Genomic DNA, 12,491 nt, shown 5'->3' on the forward strand with positions numbered 1-12,491 from the left:
TCTGTTCTCTGATCCTTCTGTGAAGACGGTTCTCACTCTGCCTGACGTTGTTAAGTGTTTCTCGAAAACGCCGTCCTGCACACGTGGCGGGTGGGGGGAGTGTCTCTACCGTCCTATGTGTCTGGGACACAGAACCCTCAACAGCATTTATTGAGTGACTGAGCACAGAAAGACGGCCCCCAGCTGGGCTCCCCGGAGGGTGCAGACCCGGCAGTCAGATCAACACTGGAGAATCTGAGGTCAGAGTGTGAGGCAGACAGTGACTATGCCAGGTGGAGTGCAAGCTGGGAGTCTTGGTGAGCTGGAAATAAACACGTGTGCTGTGCTAGGGCGCTTCGTTGTGTCTGACTCGTTTTGCGACCCTGTGGCTCCTCTGTCTGTGGAATTCTCCAGGCACGAATATTGGAGTGGGTTGCCATTTCCTCCTCCAGGGTATCTTCCTGACCCAGGGATCGAACCTGAGTCTCCTGCGTTGCAGGCAGATTCTTTCCTGAATGAGCCACAGGAAAGCCCTAGAAATAAGCATAAAGGCATGGAATTAATTTTTATTTGTCTCCCATTCATCTGCACCCATACCCTGCCACCAGACCCTCTTCTTAACTCATCTCCTTTCCAACTCACTTCCACTTTCTGGTGTCGATTTCCATCATCACTGACTCCTTTTGGCAAAAGGAATGGCCGATTCTTACTGGTTGACAGAGAGCTCCGCTTGATATCTGAGAGACTATCTCATCATGAGGGAGAAAACACACCCTCAGTCTCTCATGCGAATCACTGAGGTGCGGAGTCAGCATCCCAGAACTGGAGAAGCCTCTTGTCACTCTCTGGTTAACAGGTTATCTTCGAGTTTTTCCATCACGGACATCACCACACTCTTAAGTGTCCAGAAATCATCCTGCTTCATTGGAAGCAGTAAAAGGCGGGGAGGAGCAACAGGTGACACCTTCCTGCCTCTTCTCCCACCCGGGCTGGCACCCCCAATTCTTCTGCCGGAGATAACCTCCCCTTGACCCTGAGCATATCTGGACAGGAGGAGGAGAACCCGCCTCAGCTACATCGTCCCTCCTGCTGCTGCGGGAGGGGCCTGTCACTGGGGGGTCGCCCAGGGGGCCGCCCCATCTCAGACCCTCGGGCCAGCATCCCAAGCTCTGTGACCAACACTCAGGAGGCCAGGGATGGCAGTGGGGGGGTGCTTACCGCCAGCCCCCAGAGCTACCTGAAAGTGCTGCAGAGACAGCATCGTCATGGAGAGGGACGCGGTCTGAACTAGAGGAACAGAAAGTTTCCTTTGTCTGTGGACCAAGTGCCAGCGTGGACTGGCCCACAGGCCAGTTTTGGGGGGTTTTCACCCTCGGTGGGAGCAGCCATGCCTCTTAGAGGCCGAGAATCCTCAAGCTTGTCCACCGAGATGTGATGCTAAATAAATACTTGGTGTCTTAACTCGTTTAAGTACCCAGTGCCCAGTGCTTTTTGCTAGCACAGAGCATGCCTCTCACATGCGCAGAGAACTGAGCATGAGGAACCCAGCCAAGCACAGGCTCACCGCGGACTTGCCTCTGGGAATTCTCTTCTGTTCACTTTGCAATAATATTTCTAGAACACCATAATGCTTCCCCATGTCACAACTACTGCTTAGTTCCATGCATAACCAGCTATTCACGTCATTTTTAAAAATCCATTTCATCTGTCGTCAGTATAAGACCTCTCTTGACATCTATTACACTGCCTTCATCTCTTGACCTCTGTAAGGCATCCGCTGTCTCTCTTTCTCTCTCCCTCTCACCATTTTGCCATCGCCATCAGAGGCCCTTCCTGCAGGCCCCTGTCCTTAGTCCTGTAATAATATTCTCTACCACACCCCTCAAAGTTGCTCGATTCAGCAACTATCTCACAGGTAACAGAATAGGAAAAATGCAAATACCATTGAGGAAGATGTATAGTAAAGTTTACGTTCGTTCATAACTCACAAAGGACTATTAAGTCCTTTTAATATTAGGCTCCCAGATGTCACCAACAGCAGAGAAGAATATGCAAGTGATCTGCCGGAGGGACACTCCGTTGCCCTTACAATGACCTCCGTTTACTCCGGAGCAAACCAAGAGGGTCCAGCGTGGCAGGTGTCACAGTGACCCCCGCAGAGCAGGGAAGACGTGTCAGTCCCATGCAGAAGCTCACACACTCACTCTGAAAGGAAAAGAATAATGAACTGCCTCGGCGGCGTGTCAAATCCATTCCTCTGCGGACTTGGAAAGGCCCTTTCCGCTCTTCACGTGGAGCTGTCTTGGACCCACGTGCCTGGTGCCGGCGGGGTGTTTAAGAGAAGGTGGCCACAAAGCTAGCTATGCCCCAGAGTAGGCGCTAGGGCAGAACGCGCCCCTGAGCCTCCCTCTCGTCCTGTCTCTCTGTGGTCCTCTCAGGGGCTGCCTCCGCTGTCTTCTCGCTCCGTGTGTCCCCTGACACCCAGCCCCCAGCTGGTCCACCGCCCACCCTCTCGCCAGGCCACATCTTCCCATCCTCACCCTCGCCAGCCCTCTTCCCCGCCCGGGCTCCTCCGGAGGACGCGGGGCCCGGCCCGGGTGCCCACGTGGACTCAGGTGCCACTCTGTCCCTCTGGCAGGTCCCGTGGCTCAAGCAGAGCAAGAGCCCCCTGGGCCCCCATGCCCGCAGCCCACCCGGGCTGTGCAACATGTACCAGGTAAGACGGCTCCTCCTCGCGGCCCCGGCCACACGGCGTCAGGGCCGTCTCGCTCCCGCCCCAGGAGCCTCGGAGAGGCAGCTTGTCTCCCCCGCAGGGCGGCTCCTGGGGAGGCGCGGCAAAGGAAAACGCAGAGACCGAGAGGAGGGGCCTCGCGAGGGAAGCGGGGCCTCGATTCTGGGTGGGGGCGCCCTGCAGGGCCGCGGGCGGGGTGAGGGCAGGGAGATGCCCGCGGCAGGCCTGGCCCACCCAAAAGCGGCCTGTGAGATGGCCCATCTGCTCTAAGAACCAGCGCCTAACAGACTGTGTGTGCCCACCAAATGCCAGGTGGATGAGCCCTGCCAGGCACAAGCCCAGTGAGCATCCTTGGGCAGAGGAGGAGCCTGTGGTCGGTCCTCCAGAGTCTCAGCTGACCCTCAGAGCACAGGACGGGGGGCACAGGGACCTTGGGGTGAGCCCGGGGAGGTGCGGGGTGCCGTCCGGCTGAGACTCCGCTCTCTGGCCCGTGGGTCCCAGTGGGCACCATGTCCCAGCGCCGGGCTCTCCACCCTGGGACGATACGCGAGGAGGACACCTGGTGCTGGAACAGGGCGTGGGAGGGCCCCCAGTGGGGGCTCAGGGATCCTCACTGTGGATCTCTCTCCACAAACGCACGGGCCAGGGGCAGGAGCGGGGAAGGAGGCGGGTCGGAGGGGCGCCCACATCTGCTGAAACCCCAGAGCCAGGAAGACAGGTTGTCACCCTGTGTGATGGTGGGGCACAGACCCCAGACCCAGCGAGCCCCAGAGGAGGAGCAGGCATGCCTGACAGACGGCTCCGGAAAGCCGGTCCAGGAAGGTGGGCAGGGCAGCCACGGAGGCCAGGGACAGGAGGCTCAGAGGCGCTGGGCCCCTGGGCAGACACTGGGCTGCAGGCTAAGTGTGAGGCACTGTCGTCAAGCCCCCAGGGGTGAATGGAACCTCCACTCCAGGCTGCAGGGGGTCGGAGGAGTGCCACCCCCAGAGAGAGGGGAACTGTGTTTCAGGCGTGGTCGCCGTGCTCACTGCGCAGACAGCCCCCTCAGTGGCTCCTCAAAGCCAGGAGGAGCTCCTTCCCCACCCCCGGGAAGGCGGTGTGGGCCCGACCCCCTAGAGGCACATGTTCTCTGCAGCCCTTGGACCTCGGCTGGTTCACACTTGGCCAGGAGGAAGCCGGGGCTGGCCCTAAACGCATTCCTGGGGTAGGGTGTGGGGGCTGAGGTACTCAGTCACCCTGCGGCAGGGATGTGGGGGTCAGACAAGGACCCCCTTGCGCCCTGAGCTCTGAAGCCATCTGGAGCCCTGCCCTTGCCTCCACGGGTCACGTCGCCATCAGCAAGCAGACACACTCCAGCAACAGGCAGAGACTTTGCCAGAAATTCCAGACCCAGCACAGAGCGTGGGGGCAAGAGGCCAGGGCTTCGGTGTTCGGGGATAAAGAGAAACCTTCAACAGAGTGTTTGGTTTTTCTCTTTTGTTGGAACAAAGGCATCATGCCTGCCCTCCACATCTTCATGCCAGATGCACTCTGCCCATGTGTACAAGCGGGACGGGCATGCATGCTCTCATACCTGCGGGGGCGCCATCCCCAGTCTCTGCGGGACGGAAATGCATGCTCTCACACCTGCGGGGGCGCCATCCCCAGTCTCTGCGGGACGGAAATGCATGCTCTCACACCTGCGGGGGCGCCGTCCCCAGTCTCTGCGGGACGGAAATGCATGCTCTCACACCTGCGGGGGCGCCGTCCCCAGTCTCTGTGGGACAGAAATGCATGCTCTCACACCTGTGGGGGCGCCGTCCCCAGTCTCTGCAGGACGGGCATGCATGCTCTCACACCTGCGGGGGCGCCGTCCCCAGTCTCTGTGGAACGGAAATGCATGCTCTCACACCTGCGGGGGCGCCATCCCCAGTCTCTGCAGGACGGGCATGCATGCTCTCACACCTGCGGGGGCACCGTCCCCAGTCTCTGTGGGACGGAAATGCATGCTCTCACATCAGCAGGGGTGCCATCCCTGGGCTCTGCAGACACAGTCCTGGGGCCGGTCGTCAGGGCCTCCAGTGACAGGCCTCTGCCTTTGCCATCTCTTCACTATGTCTCCCCCTGGCACGTCAAATTCTTTATTATTTCAGGAAAGAGATTAGATCAAATTTTTTTAAATCCAAAGGTTTATTGACTTTTCTTTATTCCCTTAAAAAACATTAATATAGCAACTACTTTCTGGACTGAAAAAAAAGAGGTTATGTTTATTGGAGAGGAAACAGCACCAGCCATGGGAAAGGGCTGAAGCGCCCGGTGGCACTAAATGGTTTTCAGATACAAGAAAGGGCCGTGAAAGAAGCGTGGAGGAGACAGAGCCGCCCGCTGGGGCCACGCTGGGAACCGTGGTGCCAGGCCCAGCAGCTCAGCACCAAAACCTCCCCCATCCTCCCCCCGAGGCTCAGAAACTCAGCTGGTGAGCAATGTCAGGCTGACATCCTACACCCAGACCTTCCAGAACATTCCACCTTCTGTCTCTCTGCACAAACTCCGCAGGAAGGGTGAGAAAGCCCCACTGGCTGTTTGTCAAGAAACAAGCAGGCTCAGCACCTTGGAGGCCCTTCCAGAATGGGGCTCCCACGAGGAGCCCTTCGATTCCAGGAGATGCATCACTTCTTAGTTCCACCCCAGCCTGACCCGAGGGCAGACCTGAAGGTGGCGGGGAGCCCACGTCCACGCAGGAGATGACATTGGAGGACCCAAGATGAGTCCGAAAAGCACAGGCTCCAAGGGAGAAACGAGGAGCAGATGCATGTACAGTGGGGAAGACAGCTCCATGGGGGATACAGGGCCTCCTCCTCCCGGTTCCCCGTCAAGTCTCCCGACCCTGCATGGCCGGGCCTCCAAAGGCCACATCATCCAGAGGTCGCATGGACCAAGGAGGCGGAAAGGTGCCTGGAGAGGGCAGCAGGGAGCCGCGCCTGGCTGGGCCCTGTCCCACCTGCACCTGCACCTCTGGGCCTGGAGACGCAGGCAGAGCCAGGAGCGCCCTGCTCCCACGCCCGGCAGTTGCTCTTACCGGCTTCCTTAAGCCCCTGCCTGCCACTCGCAGCCCCTGGGGGCCCAGTCCTTATGAGCCTGCAGAGGTCACTGTGGGGCCACCCGCCTGAGGGGTGGAGGGGCACCCAGAGGTCTGTCCAGAGCCGACCTCCCCACTCTGAACCTGCACCAACCGTCCCAGGGGCTGGGGCTCACCGAGTTGGGCTCCTGGCACCTGGAGAAGCGCGGAGCGTGCATGGAAGCACGTGCTGAGGGTCTGCTCTTCCACCTGCAGAGTCTGCTCTGAGCCTCCCTCCCCAGCCACTGGCAGCGACGTCAGAAACAACCGTCTGTCCTGCCGACGCCCCGGGACCCCGGGCTGATGGAGGGAAGCGGAGGCACCGCCCTGGTGCCGGTAAACTGGGCATCTCGGGTGCAGCAGACACCCCCCTCCCCAGGTCCCACAGCCCAGCTCTGGCTGCAGCCCCTGCGCTCCTGCCCTCGGGCCTCAGCATCTCAACTGGAGAGTCAGAGTCGGGGCCTGCGAGCGTCTCTGTGGGGACGGACCCATGGCCATTTCCTCCTGTCTCAGGCCCTCTTGCAGCCATGTGACCAGCACAGCCCCCTCCAACCCCGAGGCAGGGGCTCAGGGGCGACTCTGCGTGCCTGAGGCATGTAAGACCTTGTTCTGCTCAGCGGACAGACCTCTGTCAGCTCCCAGCCCCAGGCATTGTGCTCACATGGAAAGCCTTCCAGACACTTCCTTCGTACTCCGTCTCCAGGTTTTCTGAATCGATTTCTTCCTCATTTCCAAGGAAATGGCTCGGACCAGAGTTGGGTGGTCTTGACAGGCCCTGACAGTCTGGCCATGGGGACCCAGAGCAGATCAGTCTCCCTGGGGGCCGCACTGACGTGGGCAAGCCATCTGGGTCTCCGGGGGTGGCCCTCTCAAGGGGTCAGGCCGGGGTCATGCCTGGGGTCTATTCCGCGCTGCCCACCCTGAGGGGCTGCCTCACAGCACAGCCACCCAGGGGCCCATGGTCTTCAGTTGCAGGAAAGCCCGTTGCAACTTGGCTTTTCCTCCCAAAATAAGCCTTCCAGACTCTGCATCCCTCACACCGCCCGCTGCCATTCTGCATAAGGAGACGACTGAGTTCTAAGCCAAGGAGAGGTGCCCTGGGAGACTGTTTGGTTTACGCAGCTCCCAAGGCGTTAGCAGGATGTTTATGCTGGGAAGTCATGTGCATACTATAGACACACTGAGTTCTTCCAAAATGGGAGCAAAGAAAAAAGTCGGAGCAGTTAACGCCAACTTCCAGCCCTGCCTCCTGCGGACAGGAGACAGGGAAGCTTGCATGCCCACGTTCAGGAGCGTCGCTCTCAGCACCAGCCCGCCGCCCTGTTTGAGAGGCAGCGCTGAGCCGCTCCTCTGGAGACCGTGAGCCCGGGCGTCTGGCCGTGAGCTCCCCAGCGCTGCCCGAGACAGGAATGAGGTCTGGCTCCCGGGACAGTGAGGGTGGCCCGGTCACGGCAGAGGGACCCTCCTGGAGGCTCCGTATCAGGCGATGCGCCACGGGTAGGAAACACGACCGTGGGCAGCATGCTCGTGGGCCTGACGGCAGCGCCCAGCTCCAGCCGGGACCCCCGCACGGCCGCCTCCTCCCCCTGCCGGTCCACTCCCCGGGGTGAGAGCTGAGGCCAGCCTTGAAGGCCTCCACCTGAGGCTAAGCCCGCATCAGAAGCCAGGCAGCCACTGCGTGTTCACAGAACCAGCGGACACGTCGGCTGTACATGTGACACCGACTTCCCTCCAGGGTGGCCTCACACCCACAGCCTGGAGATTTCATTCCGTCCCTGCCCGGAGGCCTCTGATCCAGTCCTTGCATGGACATCGATGGAGGCAAAGACTTGGTCCAGAAGAGGCTGGGCGCTTTGATTCCCCCGTTTCAGGTGAAACATCGCAGGGGGAAATAGGCCGATGTGCCCTCCCTCCCCCCACTCCCCACTGCCTTCAGCTTCACAACTCGCTGAAAGTAGAAACTCTCCAGCTTGGAGGCCAGGCCCGCCTATCTCGGCCCAAGCGACAGTCCCTCTGGGCAGAGTATGAGACAGCTCCCCACAAACACAGACCACCCTCCGGCCAAGGTGAAACGTGTCATGAGAACAGGCAGTAGGCCACCTAAAATCTCCACCTAAACGAGAGCACTGCCTGTGCTGCTCCTGTAACTGAGAAAAGCCCACTGCTGACACAGCACGGCTCTCTCTAAAAGAGAGAGAGGCCACTGCTTTAAGTAAACTCCGCCGAGCCGAGGATTCAGGAGCAAACACATTCTTAAACTTGCTGAGGGTGAAAACGCAAGGGCAGACTGCAAGGATCATTCAGACCAACAAGAATTCTCTCCCCAGATTGCACAATCGAAATGCAGCAACCTTGCCAGAAAGCATCTGACGCCCTCCCCTGAGGCATACCAGGGGGCTGGTTGATCAGAAGTGGAGCAATCGCTTCCTCTGAAGAACTTACATAAACAAGATCGGCCTCGTTGTCCCGCGGTTTCTGGGAACAGCCGGAGCGTCGCGGGGTCAGGGTGTTGGAGCAAAAAGCCGCCATGGTCATTGGGGCCAGCTCTGAAAGGGGGCGCATTGCGGTCGACAGTTTCCAGCAGATGTGTTATCTCTCCTGCAGGCCTGTGACCTTCAGCTCACATGCTCTAGGAGATCATATTTTACCGGCAGCTAACTCAGAGCCAGATGCCACAGGAGCACGAAACTGCCACGACCCTGCCTTCCAAAGACGGGCCGAGAGACGGGACTACCGCGGATTGGAGTCTTTCAGCACAAGACGTTCACAATGCTGCTCTTTCGGAAAATCCTTGAGGAGGACTTCCTTGAGTCCTCGACTCTCTGTAGTCACCAAAATGAGATTTCTGGGGGAGTTTCGTAAACCATCCAAAGAAGTGTGAGGCAAGAGGAAAAGAGCAGGAAAAGAAAAGCCGTTCCATCATGACTACATTTCCTGGTTCTCAAATATAAAGACGACAATGTGGAAGAAGCATTTTTGGTTTTCTTAACACTTTCCCAAGAAGCAGCTCTCTTACTGATCCCAAGTCTCACTCTGTTGTTCTGCCTTATCGTCGGCAGTTCAGGAAGACACCCACACTGTTGGAGCGTGCGGTTCCAAGCAGGTGAAAGAGACACGCCGCTGGATCTGGGCTTCCAAAAAGCCAAAGGGTTTTTATTTTGGAAAAATCAAAATGCAAATTGCAGTTTGAAAAAAGCAAAAGGCAAATTCCTTCACTCTCTAGACCACTGATGGAACCATCTACTGAAGGAGCGTATCCCTAATGCCGCTCTGTGGGTGCAAGCGGACTTCTACCACGTTCAGCCTGTAAACTGACACACCAAGGGGTGTGCGTGTTGCACAGCTGCTTCGTTGGATGCTTTTCACCCCTTCACAGGACCCCTTTAAGTAGCTATGTCCACATTTGTAAAATGAGGTGAAAACAACCGCACGTCCACCCCATAAAACACGGAGGAGCCGCTTTCCTTGCTCCTCCCCTGTATCAGCCCCGGGGACACAGAGGGCTGCACGCATTGCCTGACTCCCAGGATCGACTTGACTAAGAAAGTGCCAGAAAGAAAACGGTCCTGCTTTCAGACTCGGGACGACCATCTGGACACGGCGGAGGCCGATCCACAGAGAGGCCGCGCTGGGCTGCGTCCTTCTGGCACGGCGCCTCGACCTGTCCCTGAGTGCAGGATGTGGGCCTCGGGCACCTCAAGGTCCCCACCACAGGGTTAGGGGCTTGTTGATGGGCCGGACCCAGAGCACCTCGGAGGTACTCATCACAACAGACCCGCAGATGGTGGGTGAGGCACCCTGGCATGAGGGTACCTACGCTGGTGACCTCCATGAAAATGCTCAATTTCAAGTTTTAAAAAGGGCAGCAGTTTCCAAACAGCAGCTCCACAAAGAGCTCACATCCCTTCCTACAATGCAGAAAAGATGGAGCAGATGTTACCAACACTCGTCACCCAACACACGCTGTGACTGAAGGACCGAGTTCCCCACCACAGCGCACGACACAGAGGGCAAGCGCAGGAGCCGGAGTGCCTCTCGCTACCGCCTGAGCCAGGAGGGAGCCGGCGCTCTGTGAGGGCCAGAAATGCGCTCCCCTTGAAACACACCACAGGTCAGAGCCTTGCCCTCCAAAGTACCAGGTAGAGCGCAGGTCCTCTAGAGGCTCGTCTCTCCTGTGTGGCGTCTGCAAGCCGTGAGTCTGCATCTGGGCAGTCCTCAGATGCCTGCCTGCCTGGTGTTCATCACTGCTCTCCTGGCCCCTCCTTGGCACCCACCTAGTGGCCAGCAAACTGAAGCCTGGGCAGAGAGAGGGGAGGCAGCCAGGCTCTAGGGTCCAACTGTCCTCAGGACTGACTGGTCTGACTGCATCTAGGGTGCAGAGCTCAGCAGGGCGGATGCAGTGGGGAGACGTGTCCCAGACCCAGGATTCACTCAAATTTCCTCCACTGGCATTCTAATGGTGGATCCAGGTTGTTCAGTCACTCAGTCGTGTCCAGTTCTTTGTGGCCCCATGGACTGCAGCACGCCAGGCTTCCCTGTCCCTCATCGTCTCCTGGAATTTGTTCAAACTCATATACACTGAGTTGATGATGCCATCCAACCATCTCATCCTGTCACCCCCTTCTCCTCCTGCCCTCAATCTTTCCCAGCATCAGGGTCTTTCCAATGAGTCAGCTCTTTGCATCAGGTGGCCAAAATATTGGAGCTTCAGCTTCAGCTTCAGCTTCAGCATCAGTCCTTCCAATGAGTGTTCAGGGTTGATTTCTCTTAGAATTGACTGGTTTGGTCTCCTTGATGTCCAAGGGACTCTCCAGAGTCTTCTTCAGCACCACAATTTGAAAGAATCAATTCTTCAGGAAAGATTTTACATTCTTCTTGCAGACAAGAACTAAATCAAGCTCTAGGACTCTATTTTCCCCTGAGCACAAACCCCAGACACAGTGGGTGTTCATTTTTTTCAAGCTGCAGCGTTTTCTTCTGAGGGAACAATTCCATCCCTTCGTCTCTAATCAAATCCAAATGCAAATAACAATGCAGACAAATGCCTCGACCCTATTTTCATAAAACAGCCGTCAGAGTCGAGGGAATGAATCTTTACCCAATCTGGTGACCGTTGATCTTCACTGTGTCAGGCGAAAACTAATCTCGTCTTATTACTTGCAAGTTTGAGCAAATTGGAAAATAGTTAAAAATCCTTCATGGTGTCTCGAGATGGGACTGGCAAGCCAAGTGCACGAGCTCCCCCTGCTGGTGAAGTGCACATTATCACAAGTTGGGGGAGAAATTAATCATAATTTTTCAAACAGGCTAATGGAAAAGGCAATTTATGTTAGAAATTAATGACCGGTTGTCCTTTATCCCATGGCTTTCCTTCCATCGTGTTTACATTTTTAGCATCACGTTATTTTATTTGCCACCAAGAAGTTCGTTATTGTTTTCATTGTTACGTCAAGAAAGAGTGACGTGGCAGCCGCATGTAACCCTGCGCGCGCTGTGATCACGTGCCGAGGCCCCGTACACTCACATCGTCCCGTGTACAGGCCAGGTCTGCCCGTGGGTCATCAGCACGTGGACAAAGCACAGCCCTGAGAGGCAGGACTTCTTCTACAAACTTCTCTACTTTATTTGAAATCCCTGAGTAATAAGTGCTATTTTTCTGGACAACTGAAGCTTTCGTTTTTAAAAAACTGGACTAATTTTCTAACTTTGCTTCCCAAATATTCAGCTCTGTGTACTTTAGAGAGAATGTGTTGACATCCTAACCTCACATGTAGACCAGTGTGGTGTGGGGTGGGGGTCCCCACCTCCGGCCCTTTTTCCTTTTCTGATCTCTCGGGGTCGGGGGTGACTGCCGCGCTTGCCCTTCGCTACCTCCTCCGCCCTGGCCTGGCTCTTATTTTACAGCAGGACCGCCCTTCAAGTTCCTCCTTTGCCTTTCCGTCGCCTGCAAAGTGGGCGAGCTACTTGGATCAGGATCAGTTCAGTTCATTCGTTCAGTCATGTCCAACTCTTTTCAATCCCATGGACTGCAGCAGGCCAGGCCTCCCTGTCTATCATCAACTCCCAGAGTTTACTCAAACCCATGTCCATTGAGTCGGTGATGCCATCCAACCATCTCAGCCTCTGTCGTCCCCTTCTCCTCCCGCCTTCAATCTTTCCCAGCATCGGCGTCTTTTCCAAGGAGTCAGCTCTTTGCATCAAGAAGCAGGATAGATGCAGACAAAGAGATGCCAGTCCTGGCAAATAATTCAAAGTGTGAGCAGCTCTGGCTTTTCTGTGCTTTCTGAGCAGAGAGGAGAAGCGTTCACCCCGTCCTGAGTCAGGAGCCGAGTCCAGGGCTCTCCCGAGGGGGAAACGTGTGCGTCACAAGCTCAGAGGCAGAGGCTGGGGTCCCCAGGGTGGGGGTAGAGGTGGGGTCAGGGGACTGGCTGAGGCTGCGGGGGCGTCAGCAGCCAGGCCGCACCCCCGCGTCCATGTGGGGCTGTGAGGCTGCAGGGCCCCCTGGGCGCCGGACAGCCCCACGGTCTTCCCTCCTCCCCGGCCTCCCATCCCCCCACGGGACAGAACAGACCCCCTTGTTCATGGCAGGGCATGAGGAGAGCAGTATCTGCTCCCCGCAAACTGTGAAATGCAACAAGACAAACCATGGTGTCTTTAAAGCACGCCTCCAGGACCGCCAGGGGC

General features: G+C 57.1%; 1 protein-coding gene across 2 annotated transcripts in view; it reads left to right on the top strand.

Moving 5' to 3' along the window:
- Nucleotides 1-12,491, top strand: part of MBP (myelin basic protein) — a 108,700-nt gene that overhangs the window by 78,785 nt on the left and 17,424 nt on the right. Inside the window, exon 5 of one of the 2 annotated variants that reach the window (XM_018039438.1) lies at nucleotides 2,618-2,695. The exons of the other annotated variant lie outside the window; for it this stretch is intronic. Coding sequence (XP_017894927.1) covers nucleotides 2,618-2,695 — 78 coding nt within the window. The remainder of the gene's footprint in view (nucleotides 1-2,617; nucleotides 2,696-12,491) is intronic. 2 annotated transcript variants of the gene reach the window in all.

Source organism: Capra hircus, chromosome 24, assembly GCF_001704415.2.
Source record: "Capra hircus breed San Clemente chromosome 24, ASM170441v1, whole genome shotgun sequence".
Taxonomy (NCBI): Eukaryota; Metazoa; Chordata; class Mammalia; order Artiodactyla; family Bovidae; genus Capra; species Capra hircus.